The 21,119-nt window shown below is 50.2% G+C and overlaps 1 protein-coding gene across 1 annotated transcript; it reads left to right on the forward strand.

Annotated features, from left to right (window-relative positions):
• The first annotated feature begins 704 nt into the window (after positions 1 to 704).
• Positions 705 to 19,827, forward strand: LOC118232920 (protein tyrosine phosphatase type IVA 2-like). Its single transcript, XM_035428170.1, has 6 exons — positions 705 to 870; positions 12,212 to 12,877; positions 13,622 to 13,714; positions 16,542 to 16,672; positions 17,580 to 17,654; positions 18,098 to 19,827. Exons 2-6 carry the CDS (start codon positions 12,782 to 12,784, stop codon positions 18,207 to 18,209), a joined length of 507 nt encoding a protein of 168 aa, XP_035284061.1. The 5' UTR covers positions 705 to 870; positions 12,212 to 12,781; the 3' UTR covers positions 18,210 to 19,827.
• Positions 19,828 to 21,119: the final 1,292 nt, after the last annotated feature.

Consider the following 21,119-nt stretch of genomic DNA (forward strand, 5'->3'; position numbering starts at 1 on the left):
CTTTGTTCCTCTCTCAGGACATGCTTCCCCTTGGGGACGTTATAAACAGACATGGTGTTGACTGTGCAGAGGACATGCAGATTAATATATTGGTTAAACTACACTTTTGAAAAGCTCACACGAAGCCGAAGAGTTAACCGTGTACACTTCAAACCTTAATACTTCTGCTTTCTATGCTCTATGCAGTGCAACACTTCACATCTATCATTTCTCAAGTATTTTAAATAGCTACGTATTTATTTAGTTGCTTAAGTAAATAAAAAAATTAAAATAAAATATAAACATAGGCCAGTGCCACTACAGATATGGAGCTAAGTAACGGTTATGACACTTCCATAAAGATCTATATTGATTACCATAAGAATTATAATTACTTGCTCTGACTTATGTTGAAATTTTGCTGTGTTTGATGATTGCTCATGATCAGACTGAAAACTATAAAAAGCAGCAGCTGTTTCAGTTATCGTATACTTTAAAGCGAGAGCAGTGAAGTAATAAGAAATAATTTTCCATAATTATAATTCATTATGTAAAATAATTAAGGAGATGATCATACGTGGTTTGGAAAGTTGATAAAGAGCTACTCTCTCTCTAAATTTACGAAAACTAGAGACAGTGTACTGCGACTTTAATTTTAGTGAAACGTCACGGACGCTGCCAGGTTCCCCGTGCGTGGCAATGACGCAACAGTGACGCAACACGCAGTCCCAGCAACCTCCCCAGCAGTTCGAAGAGAAGAAATCTGCGCGCGCCGTGTACTACGGGAGGAAGAAACAACAACAAAAAAGAAAGAGAGAGAAGCAGCGGTTTCTGGTATCCATACACTTTCTCCGGGATTGTAAGGGGATTTCAATGAACAGCCTGCTCTTTGTAAGTACCAGCGGCTCTCCCACCGCTTGGGGAGACACTCCGTAAATCCAAACCCGTGTATTTGTGTTTTGTCCTCTCGGCGAAGTTTTGACACCAAGAAAGTCTGGAGCTTTAGATGCGAGTCGGAAAGGCGGCAGCCATTGTGTCTGAAGAGCTAACGGCGGCTAACAGACTCGCATAGCGGCTCTGACATGCACTTTCACACCGCCTGTGTCTTCTGCTTTAGCTGGAAGTTTGGCGTGTCAGAAAAAGTACCTGGCGGCACAGCTCATTCAATAAAACCCGCCGGTTTGGTGTCGTTAGCGAGTTTTGCTGTTGTGTCACTGCGGTGGAATAGCTTTGTAGCCGGCTAGCTGAGCGCTTTGCTATGAGCGGAATGGCTAAAGGGCTCAGTGAAAGCGGACAGATCTGGGCATCTGACCAACTCACAGCGACCTGACCGGGTTTGTGTAAGTCTACCTGCTGCATAGAGCGATTCCAGCGAATACACATGGTGTGGTCATATGGAAAACATTCCCCGGTCGAAAGCTGTCTTTGTTCAGCAGAAAATGGGCAGTGTTGACCATCCTTATTTTATGTTTTGACCTGGCTGGGGTGGCCAGCAAGCTTAAGTGTGTCATGAAGTTTTTTTCAGCGTGGTTCGTTGGTCTGAGCCTTTAACTATTCTAGTGAAATAACTACGCATTCTCTTTAGAAGCACTTTGAAAACTTGTCAAATTTTGCCACGCCGCGTATCCTAACGAGTAATCTAACCGAGCATAGCTAGCTGTTTGAAGTGTTTGTGGTGTGTGGTTAGCTAGACTAGCTAGGTTCCCACCCCGCATCTCCACTGCTCGGTGACTGGTCAGCCTGGTGTCCCCCACATAGCAACAGTCTGGGTAAAACTTCCAAATAGCAAACTGTCCGAAATGTTCTCCCTCCGCTAACCTCGCTGGATGTCTGGTGTGAGCAGCTAGAAAATGTTAGCTAGCTGCTAGCTAACGTTAGACAAAGAGGCCTGGGTTTTTTATTTTCAGGGGGTGGGTGGGAGGGAGGGAGGGAGGTGAGGGGAAGGGGGGTGAACATTTTGATAAGATCGTAAAACAGCTGTGGATCCGAAATGCGTCACCACCGCGCAATCGTGACTTGCCGGCGGAGATACGGGATGCTCCCCGCATTACTGTAAGTTAACCGTTGGCTCCGGCTGGTTGGTGCTTATGGGAATCTGACAACTTGCGGCGTGACCTAAATGTAAGTTGCGCTGTCAGTGTGGGGCGATAGCGCGGCGGCGGGCGCGACCGGTTTCACCCGGTCTATGGAATGACGTGACACTCGCTCGTCATTGCCGATGTCTGGCGTCGCGTTTATGGAAGTGGTTTTATGGCCGCGCACATTTCTCGTACTTGTTCTGGAACTTAACACTGGAGGTTGCGGTGCTTAAGCAGGGTCTAACCGTCTGACAGAATACTCTGTGTGCGATTATTTTTGGTTTAATGGAGACAGAGACGCGAGATCTTGGGAAAATCCTGGCCTCATTGTAGATGACATATTTCCGTAATGCGAGGATAATTTATCTTCACGCACTTATCGGCAGAGACGGAACCTTCGCCTGGACAAAGGGAAAAAGTTGACAAGTCTTTCTTGGAAAGGAGTCGTCTTTAAGTGGAGCTTACTCTGTCGTGACCTGTATTACCCTGTTGTTGTAAAATAGCGTGAGGTAAATGAAGGGTTGAAATAAACTAACCTCTTTAAATTGATCTCATAAACGAGGCTGTCATACTGTTATGCGCGGGCTTTACCGGCTGAGGTGAGGTAATGTTGCAGAGAACGTCAGTCTCAGATTCGAGGGCTCGTCAGAACGGGGAGGGGCAGGGGTGGATGGTTTGGGGTGAGAAATGCCCTTTGTGTCCTTGTCCCTTAGAAATGCACAGAGTGAAAATGGAAGCAAGAGATCATATTTACCCTGCGTAAGGTCACAATCTCGCACACACACTAATACACACAAGTACACACGCACCTACCCGACACACATACACACTCACACATGCACACACATACACATACGCACTCACACACATACACGCACACACAGACACGCACCCCACACACACACAAATACACACTCACACCAGACAGGCGCACACACGCACACACTCACATACACACACACGCACACACTCACATACACACACACACACACACATGCACACACACACACACGCACACACACTCACACACACACACACTCACACACACACGCACACACATACACGCACACACAGACACGCACCCCACACACACACAAATACACACTCACACCAGACAGGCGCACACACGCACACACTCACATACACACACACGCACACACTCACATACACACACACACACACATGCACACACACACACACACACACGCACACACACTCACACACACACCCGCACGCACACACACACACACACTCACACACACACGCACACACTCACAGACACACACACACACGCACACGGTGAGAGAGTATTTATTTTGAGCAGCGGGCGGCCGGAGCTTTGGCTGTGTTTTGCATGTTGTGAGAGAGAGTCAGAGCTTTTTTAATAAGGCAGTTAGGTCACTGTGCCCTGCTCCTGGTCTCACGGGAGATAATGGGGCACGTGACGCTCGCCCCCAGAATAGCGCCCAAATACCGCGAGGACTCCACCGGCCCCGTCCTGCGGTCTCAGATTCCACTTCTGCTGGGCTGCGGTGGCTCTCCGTTCCATTCAGTCCTGTTTCTGCACCATGAAACCAGGCTGGTGGACTTCTTAGCCAATCAATAATGCCCACTACTGGAATGTAGAGAATCAGTGGACACTGCGGCCCTCCAGGACTGGAGTTAAACCTGCAGCCACTGCTGCCCTCCAGGACTGGAGTTAAACCTGTAGATACTGTGGCCCTCCAGGACTGGAGTTAAACCTGCAGACACTGCGGCCCTCCAGGACTGGAGTTAAACCTGTAGACACTGTGGCCCTCCAGGACTGGAGTTAAACCCGCAGACACTGCTGCCCTCCAGGACTGGAGTTAAACCTGTAGATACTGTGGCCCTCCAGGACTGGAGTTAAACCTGTAGATACTGTGGCCCTCCAGGACTGGAGTTAAACCTGTAGATACTGTGGCCCTCCAGGACTGGAGTTAAACCTGCAGGCAATGCAGCCCTCCAGGACTGGAGTTAAACCTGCAGCCACTGCTGCCCTCCAGGACTGGAGTTAAACCTGCAGGCAATGCAGCCCTCCAGCACTGGACTTAAACCTGCAGATGCTGCTGCCCTCCAGGACTGGAGTTAAACCTGCAGCCACTGCTGCCCTCCTGGGCTGGAGTTAAACCTGCAGCCACAGCGCCCCCCTCCAGGCCTGGATTTAAACCTGCAGCCACTGCGGCCCCTCTAGGACTGGAGTTAAACCTGCAGAAACTGCGGCCCTCCAGGCCTGGAGTTAAACCTGCAGTCACTGCTGCCCTTCAGGATTGGAGTTAAACCTGTAGGCACTGTGGCCCTCCAGGAGGGGAGTTAAACCTGCAGCCCCTGGACTGGACTGTAGTTTGAGTGGTGTGCTGCGGACGGTGTGGAGGGGTGGAGTTCCCCCCTCCCCTCTCTGTCGTACCTGTGCTGGTCACAGGTGTGGTTCTCAGTGCTGAGAGTGGATTGCAGTGAGATCTGTGCTATCAGTAGAGTGGTGTGTATCTGCTGTAATTTCAGCGCCTCAGTGTCTCGCTGTGTGAGATGCGTTTGGCTGTCAGAAGCGTCTCCTCCTGCTTGTCGTCTTCAAGGCGCTGCCAGTAATTACTGAGCGTTATGTTTTCCGGGGCAAGGCGGTGCTGTTTATGCCCTGGTTAAAGGCGAGCTCTGATAGCTGAGCGCAGCTGGCACGTTTCCCTCGTTTGGTTGAACGCTGTTTTGAATCTGAAAGCACCCGACTGTGAGATGTAAATGTTGTTGTGAGCAGGTGAGGTAAACACGCTGATGCGCGCCTCCTCATTTGGGTGGAGGGGCTCTGGCAGCTGTTGACGCACTCCTGCGTTAATAAGCAGCTTTTCTACTTTCCCTTTCAGACACTTCCCTCCAGCTTTCTCTGTCTCTCTCTCTCTCTCTCTCTCTCCCTCTCTCTCTCGTGGCAGTTAGATGCACCCTTCCTGGCTTAATTACAGAACTGCACCTACAGAAGCTCTGCTCCTGCATTAAGCATGCAGCCCTGCAGCTCTGGGTAGTGAGTTCTTGCAGTAAGCATGCAGCCCTGCAGCTCTGGGTAGTGAGTTCCTGCATTAAGCATGCAGCCCTGCAGCTCTGGGTAGTGAGTTCCTGCAGTAAGCATGCAGGGCTGCAGCTGTGGGTAGTGAAATCCTGCAGTAAGCATGCAGCCGTGCAGCTCTGGGTAGTGAGTTCCTGCAGTAAGCATGCAGCCCTGCAACTCTGGGTAGTGAGTTCCTGCATTAAGCATGCAGGGCTGCAGCAGTGGGTAGTGAGTTCCTGTGTTAAAATGCAGCCCTGCAGCTCGGGGTACTGAGATCCTGCATTAAGCATGCAGCTCTGGTGTTTGCGCACATGCAGAGCGGGTTTTCTCTGTACCCATGTCCCTCTCTGTGTTTCCAGGCTCTTCATTATTGTTTTCTCTCAGTCCATCTGGAACTCTCTCTCTGTGGCTGTTTCTCTGGCAGTCCAATGGGAAAGGGCATTTTAAAACAGGCCCTGCTCTTATGGTCTGCCTACAGCTCTCTGTGATGTGTGTGTAGATCACTGTGAGAGCTGTTACTGTGATCTTACTGTGATGTGTGTGTGATGTGTGTGTAGATCACTGTGAGAGCCTGTTTCTGTGATCTTACTGTGATGTGTGTGTAGATCACTGAGAGCCTGTTTCTGTGATCTTACTGTGATGTGTGTGTGTGATGTGTGTGTAGATCACTGTGAGAGCCTGTTACTGTGATCTTACTGTGATGTGTGTGTGATGTGTGTGTAGATCACTGTGAGGGCCTGTTTCTGTGATCTTACTGTGATGTGTGTGTGTATCCCTGCTGAATGAGTGGGTAGACCTGTTGATGGTCTCACACATTTATGCTGTGAACATGTATTGCAGGGTTATGAGTATGGCACGTGGGCTGATATCCCAGGGTCACCATGCAGCTAATCACATGACCTCTCTTAGGTCATCGTTCCGCTAACTACATGACCTCTCCTCTGGGTCACTGTGAAGCTAACCACATGACCTCTTTTGGGTCACCTTGCTGCTAATCACGTGACCTGTCTTGTGGGTCAGCAGCTGCTGATCAGGTGTCCTGGAGCAAACGACGCTAGTCACATGACTTGCACCACGTGACACATGGCTTCTCCCCATTCCTTATTCTCCATGACATTTTGGATTGGTGGGACTATTGCACAGAAGAAATCCGCTTGCTCTTAAACTAAACTCTTTCCGTTCTGGTCCTGTGAGTTACCTGAGCTCCACCAGATGATGATAGATGTGCTTTATTGGAGCCAGTTGCTCACCATTACAGCCTTTATCACAATAGTAGTGGTGCGCTGCAGTGCATGTCTTGATACTGCACCTCATGTGACATGTCACGACTCGGTGCCCATTATTATGCACGTTGTGATTCCCGTCCTTATTGGACGTCACTTGGCTCAGCCGTTAGAGGGGAAGCTGTCACTCAGCCAGAGCACAGCCTTTATTTTCCCACCGTGAAGCTGTGATTGACAGAGCAGTTTGTTAACCTTTTTTAACCTTTATTTGTTACTTTTCAGTTGGTTAATCACACACAGGCCTGGTTAAAGGCCTGAGGACAGCTTTGATAAGACCACCCTCTCATTCCACTGAAGACCACCCTCTCTTCACACATGGACAGCTTTGATAAGACCACCCTCATATTCCACACAAGACCACCCTCTCTTTCCACATGGACAGCTTTGAGAAGACCACCCTCTCTTCCCACATGGACAGCTTTGATAAGACCACCCTCTCATTCCACGTGGACAGCTCTGATAAGACCACCCTCTCTTCACACATGGACAGCTCTGATAAGACCACCCTCTCTTCACACGGACAGCTCTGATAAGACCACCCTCTCTTCACACACGGACAGCTCTGATAAGTCCACCCTCTCTTCACACATGGACAGCTCTGATAAGACCACCCTCTCTTCACACATGGACAGCTCTGAGAAGACCACCCTCTCTTCACACACGGACAGCTCTGATAAGACCACCCTCTCTTCACACACGGACAGCTCTGATAAGACCACCCTCTCTTCACACATGGACAGCTCTGATAAGACCACCCTCTCTTCACACATGGACAGCTCTGAGAAGACCACCCTCTCTTCACACATGGAGAGCTCTGATAAGACCACCCTCTCTTCCCACATGGACAGCTCTGATAAGACCACCCTCTCTTAACACACGGACAGCTCTGATAAGACCACCCTCTCTTCACACACGGACAGCTCTGATAAGACCACCCTCTCTTCACACATGGACAGCTCTGATAAGACCACCCTCTCTTCACACATGGACAGCTCTGAGAAGACCACCCTCTCTTCACACACGGACAGCTCTGATAAGACCACCCTCTCTTCACACATGGACAGCTCTGATAAGACCACCCTCTCTTCACACATGGACAGCTCTGATAAGACCACCCTCTCTTCCCACATGGACAGCTCTGATAAGACCACCCTCTCTTCACACATGGACAGCTCTGATAAGACCACCCTCTCTTCCCACATGGACAGCTCTGATAAGACTACCCTCTCTTCACACACGGACAGCTGTGATAAGACCACCCTCTCTTCACACATGGACCACCCTCTCTTCACACATGGACAGCTCTGATAAGACCACCCTCTCTTCACACATGGACAGCTCTGATAAGACAACCCTCTCTTCCCACATGGACAGCTCTGATAAGACCACCCTCTCTTCACACATGGAGAGCTCTGATAAGACCACCCTCTCTTCACACATGGACAGCTCTGATAAGACCACCCTCTCTTCACACATGGACAGCTCTGATAAGACAACCCTCTCTTCCCACATGGACAGCTCTGATAAGACCACCCTCTCTTCACACATGGAGAGCTCTGATAAGACCACCCTCTCTACACACATGGACAGCTCTGAGAAGACCACCCTCTCTTCACACACGGACAGCTCTGATAAGACCACCCTCTCTTCACACACGGACAGCTCTGATAAGACCACCCTCTCTTCACACATGGACAGCTCTGAGAAGACCACCCTCTCTTCACACATGGACAGCTCTGATAAGACCACCCTCTCTTCACACACGGACAGCTCTGATAAGACCACCCTCTCTTCCCACATGGACAGCTCTGATAAGACCACCCTCTCTTCACACACGGACAGCTGTGATAAGACCACCCTCTCTTCACACATGGACAGCTCTGATAAGACCACCCTCTCTTCACACATGGACAGCTCTGAGAAGACCACCCTCTCTTCACACATGGACAGCTCTGATAAGACCACCCTCTCTTCACACATGGACAGCTCTGAGAAGACCACCCTCTCTTCACACATGGACAGCTCTGCTTGTTTTTTCCCCAGCTCCCTCGCTGGGTTTGCTCTTTTCTCCATGCAGTTAAATGTGAACGGTTGCAGCCCCAGCTAGTGTGTTATTGATTAAAGTAATCCAGCCAGTGTCTGTTTAATGAGGCTCTGAGTGCGTGCTGAGTTACGTGACTGTTGCAAGTGTTTGAGTCAATATTAAAAAGCTCGGTTAATCTGACTGTGAAATGTGTTTGAAAATGGAAGTGTTTGAGGCACTTTTAAAAAGCTTGGTTAATCTGTGCTGGGAAATGTGTTTGAAAGTGGAAGTGTTTGAGGCACTTTTAAAAAGCTCGGTTAATCTGTGCTGGGAAATGTGTTTGAAAGTGGAAGTGTTGCTATTAGCTCCGCCCCACAGTCCCAGAAGTGATTATGCGATCGTGCAAAAGTAGCCAGTCTGCCCACGTTCCTGACCAAGCCAGCCCTCCACTGGCTGATCAGAGCAGAGGGTGCTCATGGGAACTGGAGTTCACAGACAGAGGCACGCTGCTCAATCGCATTCCAAAGCAGACAGAAACTCTCTCTGATGCGTTTAGGAAGCAAGGAAATGTGTACAGAGCTTTCAGTTAGCAGGGGGTGATTAGGTCCGCAGGAACAGACAGGTTTGCTGTTCATCTGGAGGTGTGTGGCGGGGTGTGGAGGTGTGTGGCGGGGTGTGGAGGTGTGTGGCGGGGTGCGGAGGTGTGTGGCGGGGTGTGGAGGTGTGTGGCGGGTGTGGAGGTGTGTGGCGGGTGTGGAGGTGTGTGGCGGGTGTGGAGGTGTGTGGCGGGTGCGGAGGTGTGCGGCGGGGTGCGGCGTTGTCTCTTCGGTTACAAAGACCCCAAATGGACTTAGTGAGCAGCTGTAGTAGTTATGTTACAGGTAGAAAGATGTAGGCTAGGTCTCTGGAGGGTGAATAGTGAATAGCTGAGTAGTGCTCCTGATGGTGATTGGGTGGTGAATGGTCACATGACGGGGGGCATTCCGTGCTCCTTTGTGTGCAGTCCCCCAGCTCCTGCTCTGACGGAGCTCTCGAATGGCGGAAAGGTTTGCTCAGACGCCACCCAGAACAGCTGATGCGCAGCGATCCATTTGAGCTCGTTCATGTTTATTAGCGTTTCATCAAAAGCGCTCAGGAATGTTTTCCTGAGCGTCAGGTGGCCTGTTTGCTCCAGTAGAAGCGGGCCGGGCTCCTGATGTCATTTGTTGGCGGGTGCTCTGGATTACGCCGTGCTGGACAGAGATTAGCCAGGGCTCCCCACGAAGGCCGTCCTTGCAGCGAGCTTTAATTAACTCTGGGAAATTACAGCCAGACCCCAGGGGGCTTCAGGTTTTAAGATCTGCCCCCCCGCCCTCCACCCTTTCTTCTCTCTCGCCCGCTCTCCCTCTCTCCCTCCCTCTCTTTCTCGTCGTCCTCCTCCCCAGCTCAGAGGCCATGTTTTTCTCTCCTCGGCCTTTAGCAGAGTTGTGTAACCTCCTGAGCCCTCGTGCTCTGTGGCAGGCCGCCTTTGATTCAGGAGTCCAGGGAGATGACAGATCTATGCTACAGAGTGACAGACCCCTCCCGCTCTCTTTGTCACATGTGGCTTTTCCTTTCTGTCGTGCTTGTTGGTGAAAGATTAAGCAGCAGTCACCTGTACAGCTGTCAGCCGTGGTGTGTAGAGGGCTGCAGGACAGAGGCACTGATTTAGGGTTTTGATTGATTTAGGACCGATCGATAATTAGCCTTGCCTGACTGAGGACTCCGCTTGGCTATGGAAGTGATTTGTTTATTGGCATACATTCCGTGTTGGCAGTCGTGAGCTTCCGGCTAACTCGCCTCCAGGGCTGGAATCTGCAGGAGAATGCAGGAGTGAGCGTTTGTGAACTGGCCCTTACTGGGTTAGTCGCAACATGACCTTAGTGCCATGTCTGACTGTCCTCTGCCGTCCCAACACTTCCTGATTCCACGCACTGCATCATGGGATTGTAGTTCATTATTGTAGGCTATTCTGTTGTTACGTCCCTCAGCACTCAGTGGGGGGCGCTGGTCTGCACGGGTGTCAGACTCTCGCACCCACCTGTCGGAGGCCCAGGTACAGACTTAGTCAGGAGGAGCTGCCTGTATAAGGAGGTGTACTGGAGAATTTCAGGCTCTCCCTCTCTCTCTCTCACTCTCTCTCTCTCCCTCTCTTTATTTATTCGCTTGCCCGCTGAGCTGCTGCTTGTTTGTATGCTCCCGGGTAGCTTCTGTAATAAAGCCCTTTGGGATTTTATGTTAGTTTATGGCTCAAACGCTGGTCTCCGGTTCAGATCCCAGATGAGCCCCCAATGGTTATGGCTGCATCTGGGCCACCGAGACCTTAGGAAGCCGACGCCTGGTTTGAGAGAGGACGGAAGGGGATATTATCCTGACAGGTGTGCGGGAATCTGTAATAGGTAATATGACCCCCGCGCCCCTCAGTCAGTGCTGCGGGACTTAACACCTGTGTTGAACGCAGGTTAACACTAATAACAGTCTCAAATTCAGAAACTCAACAGGCCTGAAACTTGAGCGAAAGAAAGAGTTTTGTGCTCGATGCTCAGCATAGAGAGGGACTGGCCTGCTCAGCATAGAGAGGGACTGGCCTGCTCAGCATAGAGAGGGACTGGCCTGCTCAGCATAGAGAGGGACTGGCCTGCTCAGCATAGAGAGGGACTGGCCTGCTCAGCATAGAGAGGGACTGGCCTGCTCATGGCCTGCTCAGCATAGAGAGGGACTGGCCTGCTCAGCATAGAGAGGGACTGGCCTGCTCAGCATAGAGAGGGACCGGTCTGCTCAGCATAGAGAGGGACCGGCCTGCTCAGCATAGAGAGGGACTGGCCTGCTCAGCATAGAGAGGGACCGGTCTGCTCAGCATAGAGAGGGACCGGCCTGCTCAGCATAGAGAGGGACTGGCCTGCTCAGCGTAGAGAGGGACTGGCCTGCTCAGCATAGAGAGGGACCGGTCTGCTCAGCATAGAGAGGGACCGGCCTGCTCAGCATAGAGAGGGACTGGCCTGCTCAGCATAGAGAGGGACTGGCCTGCTCAGCATAGAGAGGGACCGGCCTGCTCAGCATAGAGAGGGACTGGCCTGCTCAGCATAGAGAGGGACTGGCCTGCTCAGCATAGAGAGGGACTGGCCTGCTCAGCATAGAGAGGGACTGGCCTGCTCAGCATAGAGAGGGACTGGCCTGCTCAGCATAGAGAGGGACCGGCCTGCTCAGCATAGAGAGGGACCGGCCTGCTCAGCATAGAGAGGGACCGGCCTGCTCAGCATAGAGAGGGACTGGCCTATAGGAGGACCCTGTTCTACAGAACAGGGTAAACGTGTTGTCCTGCTGTGTGCCAAAATTACCTGTGCTACCCTGTGTTTCTCTCTGCAGAGTTTCAGTGCTGATCTGTGTTTCTCTCTGCAGAGTTTCAGTGCTGATCTGTGTTTCTCTCTGCAGAGTTTCAGTTCTGATCTGTGTTTCTCTCTGCAGAGTTTCAGTGCTGATCTGTGTTTCTCTCTGCAGAGTTTCAGTTCTGATCTGTGTTTCTCTCTGCAGAGTTTCAGTGCTGATCTGTGTTTCTCTCTTCTCACAGAGTTTCAGTGCTGATCTGTGTTTCTCTATGCCGAGTTTCAGTGCTGATCTGTGTTTCTCTCTGCAGAGTTTCAGTGCTGATTTGTGTTTCTCTCTCTGCAGAGTTTCAGTGCTGATTTGTGTTTCTCTCTTCCCACAGAGTTTCAGTGCTGATTTGTGTTTCTCTCTCTGCAGAGTTTCAGTGCTGATTTGTGTTTCTCGCTTCCCACAGAGTTTCAGTGCTGATTTGGGTCGCACATTTATGGCGTTTGTGAGGGTCAGCGGAGACTTCTGCCAGGCACAGCACCTCTCCTTTGTGGACAAGTGAACCGACAGCCCCCCACAAAGAGACTACGCTACCCAGAAGCCCCCTTGAAGCACACACTGGCACTGAAGCTGCTCTCTCCTGCTGCCCACTGGGGCCACTTGTAGTCCGTGGCCAGAACTCCAAAGCAACCAATCACCAACTCCTACCTGCATTTACTCTCAGGCCAGCCAGTCAGAACCACTTTTCTGAATGGGGTAATCTGATTGGATGTCTGAAGGATAAGTCCCTTTTCTTTTCTTTTGCCCCCAGTAGATTTCCCTTCTTCATTTGTCCTTTTTTATTGACCATTCCACTGTTCTTGTAATTTCATATTTTTTTATTTAATTTTTATATAAATACTTCTACTTCAAACCTCACTGAGATCTGAGCCAAAGATCTTTTTTGATTATATACATCATTTTTTGCAAGCTCTCTCTTTTTTTGAAAGAGCATCATTTTTCTGGAGTATTCTTTTTTTGGTAAAATTCTGCCAACATGAACCGCCCGGCCCCAGTGGAGATAACGTACGAGTGCATGAGGTTCCTCATTACCCACAATCCCACCAACGCGCAGGTCATCAAGTTCACAGAGGTAAGAGGTGCTGTTTATCGTCAAACCTGCGGCTAGGATTTTGAGTTACTGGTACAGAGAGCTCCTTTACTGTGCACCCTTCCCATTACTCTGTGTGTGTGTGTGTGTGTGTGTGTGTGTGTGTGTGTGTGTGTGTGTAATGCAGGTTTGTGTGTTTCTCAGGAGCTGAAGAGGTTTGGGGTGCAGACGCTGGTGTGTGTGTGTGTGTGTGTGTGTGTGTGTGTGTGTGTGTGTGTGTGTGTGTGTGTGTGTGTGTGTGTGTAACAGGTTTGTGTGTTTCTCAGGAGCTGAAGAGGTTTGGGGTGCAGACGTTGGTGCGGGTGTGTGTGTGTGTGTGTGTGTGTGTGTGTGTGTGTGTGTGTAACAGGTTTGTGTGTTTTTCAGGAGCTGAAGAGGTTTGGGGTGCAGACGTTGGTGCGGGTGTGTGTGTGTGTGTGTGTGTGTGTGTGTGTGTAACAGGTTTGTGTGTTTCTCAGGAGCTGAAGAGGTTTGGGGTGCAGACGCTGGTGCGGGTGTGTGTGTGTGTGTGTGTGTGTGTAACAGGTCTGTGTGTTTCTCAGGAGCTGAAGAGGTTTGGGGTGCAGACGTTGGTGCGGGTGTGTGTGTGTGTGTGTGTGTGTGTGTGTGTGTGTGTAACAGGTCTGTGTGTTTCTCAGGAGCTGAAGAGGTTTGGGGTGCAGACGTTGGTGCGGGTGTGTGTGTGTGTGTGTGTGTGTGTGTGTAACAGGTCTGTGTGTTTCTCAGGAGCTGAAGAGGTTTGGGGTGCAGACGTTGGTGCGGGTGTGTGAAGCCACATACGATAAGGCTCCCGTGGAGAAGGAGGGGATCCAGGTCCTGGTAAGAGCCGTTCGGTATCCCATCAGCCCCTGCTCTCTGTCTCTCACAGGAACTAGCGGGGACTTCCTGCCACCTGGGGACGGCAGGAAATAGCGACGTGGTTTATGGTTTCGTTCTGTGGCATGAGAACCCTGGTGTTTTCGGCTGGTATACGGACCTGTCTCAGTGCGCTGGTCTGTGGTATGGGAGCGCTGGTGTTTTCGGCTGGTATACTGGGCCTGTCTCAGTGCGCTGGTCTGTGGTATGGGAGCGCTGGTGTTTTCGGCTGGTATACGGACCTGTCTCAGTGCGCTGGTCTGTGGTATGGGAGCGCTGGTGTTTTCGGCTGGTATACTGGGCCTGTCTCAGTGCGCTGGTCTGTGGTATGGGAGCGCTGGTGTTTTCGGCTGGTATACTGGGCCTGTCTCAGTGCGCTGGTCTGTGGTATGGGAGCGCTGGTGTTTTCGGCTGGTATACTGGGCCTGTCTCAGTGCGCTGGTCTGTGGTATGGGAGCGCTGGTGTTTTCGGCTGGTATAGGGGGCCTGTCTCAGTGCGCTGGTCTGTGGTACGGGAGCGCTGGTGTTTTCGGCTGGTATACTGGGCCTGTCTCAGTGCGCTGGTCTGTGGTATGGGAGCGCTGGTGTTTTCGGCTGGTATACAGGGCCTGTCTCAGTGCGCTGGTCTGTGGTATGGGAGCGCTGGTGTTTTCGGCTGGTATAGGGGGCCTGTCTCAGTGCGCTGGTCTGTGGTATGGAAGCGCTGGTGTTTTCGGCTGGTATACTGGGCCTGTCTCAGTGCGCTGGTCTGTGGTATGGGAGCGCTGGTGTTTTCGGCTGGTATACTGGGCCTGTCTCATTGCGCTGGTCTGTGGTATGGGAGCGCTGGTGTTTTCGGCTGGTATACGGGGCCTGTCTCAGTGCGCTGGTCTGTGGTACGGGAGCGCTGGTGTTTTTGGCTGGTATACGGGCCTGTCTCAGTGCGCTGGTCTGTGGTATGGAAGCGCTGGTGTTTTCGGCTGGTATACTGGGCCTGGCTCAGTGCGCTGGTCTGTGGTATGGGAGCGCTGGTGTTTTCGGCTGGTATACTGGGCCTGTCTCAGTGCGCTGGTCTGTGGTACGGGAGCGCTGGTGTTTTCGGCTGGTATACTGGGCCTGTCTCAGTGCGCTGGTCTGTGGTATGGGAGCGCTGGTGTTTTCGGCTGGTATAGGGGGCCTGTCTCAGTGCGCTGGTCTGTGGTATGGAAGCGCTGGTGTTTTCGGCTGGTATACTGGGCCTGTCTCAGTGCGCTGGTCTTTCTCCTCTTTAATGGCTGTTGATCCGGGTGATGAATCGCCTGCCTCTGCTGATTGGTTATCTACTTTCATTGTCTTTCCTGGTTAACGCTTTGGAATTCTCAGAATGGAGCGTGCATACACACACACACACACACACAAAACACACACACACACAAAACGCACGCACACAGACTCACACAAAGCACGCACACACACACACACACACACACACACACACGCATTTTGCTGTGGTGATTGCGCTTTGTGTTTCAGAGCAGTGTTTGGGTTAGGGATTCGATTTTTTGATTAGAGGTGTGATTTATTGGTGTGGCTTGCATGGTTGAGGATGGTTTGTGATGTGTAAGAGCAGGGTTTGTTTGGTCATGTTTGGTAATGCTTGGTCAGGTTTGGTCATGTTTGGTAATGCTTGGTCAGGTTTGGTAATGCCTGGTCAGGTTTGGTCAGGTTTGGTCATGTTTGGTTGGGTTTGTGGTTTTAGTGACCGAGGCAGGGGGGCTGCTCACTGTCCTGGCGCATTCCGATACCTGACCCTGTCGGGTAAGGGCGGTCTGTCGTCATGGATTCAGCACAGAAGTTTGGTTGCAGTAGTTGTGTTTCTATGGAAGAGTATTGCCCCCCATCCCCATCCTGAGTCCTCTGTCAGTGGGGGGGTTATTTAGAGCAGCTGTTTGGCAAAGCAGTCCTCAACCTTCACTTCCTGTCAGATGGTTGCAGGTTTGAATCCTGGATGAGATGATGCTGAAACGTGTCACTTCCCTCTGTCCTCCCTGCTGGATGACAGGAGAGGCGGGACATTCTCGCCCTGGGGCTGCAGCGGGGCACAAACTTCCTCTGTGGTTCACTCTGTCAGTGTTCCGCTTTCACTCTTTCAGTGTTCAGGTTTCACTCTTTCACTCTTTCAGTGTTCGGGTTTCACTCTTTCAGTGTTCAGGTTTCACAAAATTTTATTAAAACAGTTAGCAAAATGTAATGAAATCATTATCAAAAGTGTTCACTGGTTCCACAGGTTTTCTTTCGAAAGGAAAATGCACTTTGTCATTTTCTAATTGGAAATAATGGCCACATTACTGGCTTCGACCATCAGCCAGCATTAGACTATGTAAACATGCATGCATTCATATGAATCTGGTTGTAAAGGTTGTGAGATCTTAAAAGAATAATGATTTTTCACTTGAAATTCAAATGCAGTATTTTACTGTATCAAAAATACAGCAACATTGTAGAGGTAAATCCCCACGGTGAATCATGGGCTGAGCGTTGTTAGCAAAAGCGTGTGAAAGTGATTCTCTTTCTCGCCCCCTGGGGGTGACATGATGAATTGCATGGAAGCAGAACTGGTGATAGACACACAGACACACACACACACACAGCAGGAACCAGTCCTCTACTGGACTGGAGAATAGTGTGTTTTTTGGTGGTTTTATTTATTTCTGTTTTTATTTATTGTAGTGTTCCTCTGCAGAAAGCTGTTAGCTGTGCAGTAAAATACTCGCTTAGTGTGAGCAGTATTCCCCTTTCTCTTATTTATCTTTTTTTCTTCCTGCCTACTCAGGATTGGCCCTTTGATGATGGTGCCCCGCCCCCTAATCAGATCGTTGATGATTGGCTGAACCTGCTGAAGACCCGGTTTAGGGAGGAGCCAGGCTGCTGCATCGCTGTGCACTGTGTGGCTGGACTGGGCCGGTGAGCTGGGGGTCCAGTCTTACAGTTTACTGCAGTCTGCTGCTCTTTAATGTACCGCTCCCTCTCTCCCCTCTCTCTCTCTCTCTCTCCTCACTCTCTCTCTCTCTCACTCTCTCCTCTGTCTCTCCCTCTCTCCTCTCTCTCTCTCCTCTGTCTCTCTCTGCCTCCCTCTCTCCCCTGTCTCTCACTCTCCTCTGTCTCTCTCTCTCCTCTGTCTCTCTTTCCCTCCCTCTCTCTCTCTCTCTCTCTCTCTCTCTCCTCTGTCTCTCTCCCTCTCTCCTCTGTCTCTCTCTCTCTCACTCTCTCCTCTGTCTCTCTCTCTCTTTCTCACTTTCCTCTCTCCCTCTCTCATTCTGTTCTCTCTCTCTCTGTCTGCTTCATGCATGCATCGTACGGTCAATAGTCTCTCTGTTTTAATATGCTTTTATTGGCCTGATAGTTGCTTCAGTATAAATCCAGCTCTGTAAATGTGGATAAGAGCGTCTGCTAAATGCCAGTAATGTAATGTAAACACATTTAACACTGAACAACACTAAAGGCTAGGAACAAATGAACCGTAGCTATACATGAAAACAACAACTGTGAATTGGGATTGACAAATACTAATGGAAAGTAATAATAAAGTACAAAAACATAAAAATCTAATCCTATATTAATGCATAATAAAGTAAAAAAATATTAAAGAATATTTAAAGAAATTTATATAAAGAAATATTCGGACATATTTTAGTGATCAGGTGATCCACCCACGGTCCCTCAGCTGTGTGCTGTGCTGCCCCTCCTCTGCTCTCCTAAGGGGATGGGGCCTGAACTTTCCGGATTTTGTGGGCATTTCTGATTGATTTTAGTAAAATATTTATTCTCTCTCTGTCCCCCCTCTCTTCCCCCCCCTTCCCCCCCCCCCCAGAGCGCCGGTGTTGGTGGCGCTGGCTCTTCTGGAGTGTGGGATGAAGTATGAGGACGCGGTTCAGTTCATTCGCCAGTAAGTCCCCGTCGCTCCGCGTTCTGGAGGAAACCCGCACAGGTCTGGCAACCCTCACATAGACCCTGGAAGTGGACGCGAGGACTGATAACGTTTCAGGATTCAGAGGTTTTCTTATTCAGATTGACTTTTACTGCTTACACCTGGGTGTGTGCTGGGTGATGCTCGCCCTGCTTTAAGGTTCTAACAGCAGTGTCTCACCTGGGAATCAAACCTGCAACCTCAAAATTCCAATCCACTTTTCTGACCTGGCAACCCAAATGCAGCCTTACACTAGAATAGTGTACACCTGGCCCTGACACCCCCCCAGTTAGTATAGTGTACACCTGCTCCTGACCCTTCTCTCTCTCTCTCTCTCTCTCTCCCACCCTCCCTCCCTCTCTCACTCTCTCTCTCCCCCTCCCTCCTTCCCCCCCCCCCCCCCCCCCCCCCCCCCCCCACAGGAAGCGGCGCGGGGCCTTTAACTCCAAACAGCTGCTGTACCTGGAGAAGTACCGGCCCAAAATGCGTCTGCGCTCCAAAGACGCCCTCGGCCCCAACTGCTGCGTTCAGTAAGACCTGAGCCTGGACAGACAGACGGACAGACAACTGCTGCGTTCAGTAAGACCTGAGCCTGGACAGACAGACGGACAGACAACTGCTGCGTTCAGTAAGACCTGAGCCTGGACAGACGGACAGACATACAGACAGACGGACAGACAACTGCTGCGTTCAGTAAGAGCTGAGCCTGGGCAGACAGACGGGCAGACAGACAGACAGACAGACAACTGCTGCCTTCAGTAAGACCTGAGCCTGGACAGACGGGCAGACAGACAGATGGACAGACAACTGCTGCGTTCAGTAAAAGCTGAGCCTGGACAGACAGGACGACGGACAGACAGGCGGACAGACAGGGCGACGGACAGACAGCTGCTACATTCAGTAAAAGCTGAGTCTGGACAGATGGACAGACAGGACGACAGACAGACAGACGGACAGACAGGGCGACGGACAGACAGCTGCTACGTTCAGTAAAAGCTGAGTCTGGACAGATGGACGGACAGGACGACAGACAGACGGACAGGAAGCTCAGAAACAGGCTAGCGCTAGCTCCACATGTCAAACGGAGTCCGGGGGAAGAACAGCACATCTGCAGCGGCATCTGTGGACTCACAGTCAGAGCACATAGGAAGGGCTCAGCCAATGGGCTCGCATTTCAAAAATTTAAAAAATCCTGCCTGGTTACCGCTGTCCAATCATGGGCCAGAGTTTTTAAAAACACAAGTCCCCACTGGGTGACCAGTGTCCAATCATGGGAGAGCTTGTATTTAGCACAGAGGAGGATGCTGTAAAAGCCTGTAAGTGTGTGCAAGCCTCATTAATGTTGTGAAGGATTGCATTATGATTTTATTATTGTTTTTGTTTTTTGTATTATGAATGGTCCCGAATCTGCCTGAGGGTGGAGTGTATAATCCATTCATTTCTGATTTCTGTGCACCCTGATACACACACACACACACACACACACACATGCGCGCACGCGTGCACACATGCACGCACACACACTACACACATACACACTCATGCACCCACATACATACATGTACACACAGATACATACACGTGCACACACGTACGCATACATGCCCACAAATGCACGTACACACACACACACACACACATACACAAACACGCGCACACATTTTTGTGTAAGTCTTTGGGGAGAGTGGGTGTACATGGAGAGAAACTACAAAGCAGTAGCCATTTTACAACTCTGTCATTTTATTTTATTTTTTTAAATCACGGGACTTGTAATTTTTTGTACAGACAAAAGTTCCAAACTGTCCTGTTAAATGCAGCTGTTTTTTTGTATGCAGTTTCCTGAAGTCACTTTGAACACACAGCGCTTCTGTGCGTCTGTCTTCTCACTGTGTACCCTGCTCTCTCACCATACACTGGAGTGCAATATCAGCTCTGTGTGAGTCCAGCTCCCTAAGCCCCTCCCCTTCCTGTGACTGTCAGCACTTCCTGCCCCCTACAGGAAGTGACATGGTTAATGTTAGGTACTAGTCCTGGATGTGAAACGCTGGCTTGGCGTGAGCGTTTCCCGTCTTTTCTGCGTCCCTGGCGTCTCCACGCTCTCCTTCAGTTTTTACTTTTCAAATAAAATGAGTTTCCTCAACTTTTAAAACAGCACTGTGAGAAGCAGCTTCTGTCTGTGTGTGTCTGACACTGTCTCATTCTCTCTCTTTCACACGCATACACTCTCACACACACACTGACACACACACACGCGCGCACACACTCTCACGCGCAGTGTCAGTGTCACACACACACAGGATACACACGCAGAGGATACACACTCGCACACACACAGAATACACGCACACACACACAGGATACACACTTGCACACACACACATGATACTTGCGCACACACACACACACAGGATACTTGCGCACACATACAGGATACACACTAGCGCACACACACACACACAGGATACACACACACAGGATACACACTCGCGCGCACACACACACACACACAGGATACACCCTCGCGCACACACACACAGGATACACGCGCACGCTGCACTGAACAGCCTCTCTCTGGGAGCCCTTACTGTGCTGCTGAATTAAAGATGAGATGCACCGCTACCTGCCTGCACAATCTCTGCATCTCATTGTGCATCCAGCTGAGACAGCCTGATCCACAAAGACTTGTGCAGTGTGCGGTTTATTAATGAAAGAGTGCAGTGTGCGGTTTATTAATGAAAGAGTGCAGTGTGCGGTTTATTAATGAAAGAGTGCAGTGTGCGGTTTATTAATGAAAGAGTGCAGTGTGCGGTTTATTAATGAGAGACAGTGCAGTGTGCCGTTTATTAATGAAAGACAGTGCAGTGTGCGGTTTATTAATGAAAGAGTGCAGTGTGCGGTTTATTAATGAAAGACAGGGCAGTGTGCCGTTTATTAATGAAAGAGTGCAGTGTGCGGTTTATTAATGAGAGACAGTGCAGTGTGCGGTTTATTAATGAAAGAGTGCAGTGTGCGGTTTATTAATGAAAGAGTGCAGTGTGCGGTTTATTAATGAAAGACAGTGCAGTGTGCGGTTTATTAATGAAAGAGTGCAGTGTGCGGTTTATTAATGAAAGAGTGCAGTGTGCGGTTTATTAATGAAAGAGTGCAGTGTGCGGTTTATTAATGAAAGAGTGCAGTGTGCGGTTTATTAATGAAAGACAGTGCAGTGTGCGGTTTATTAATGAAAGAGTGCAGTGTGCCGTTTATTAATGAAAGACAGTGCAGTGTGCGGTTTATTAATGAAAGACAGTGCAGTGTGCGGTTTATTAATGAAAGACAGTGCAGTGTGCGGTTTATTAATGAAAGAGTGCAGTGTGCGGTTTATTAATGAAAGAGTGCAGTGTGCGGTTTATTAATGAAAGAGTGCAGTGTGCGGTTTATTAATGAAAGAGTGCAGTGTGCGGT

The sequence above is a fragment of the Anguilla anguilla genome, chromosome 1 (genome assembly GCF_013347855.1).
Source record: "Anguilla anguilla isolate fAngAng1 chromosome 1, fAngAng1.pri, whole genome shotgun sequence".
NCBI lineage: Eukaryota > Metazoa > Chordata > Actinopteri > Anguilliformes > Anguillidae > Anguilla > Anguilla anguilla.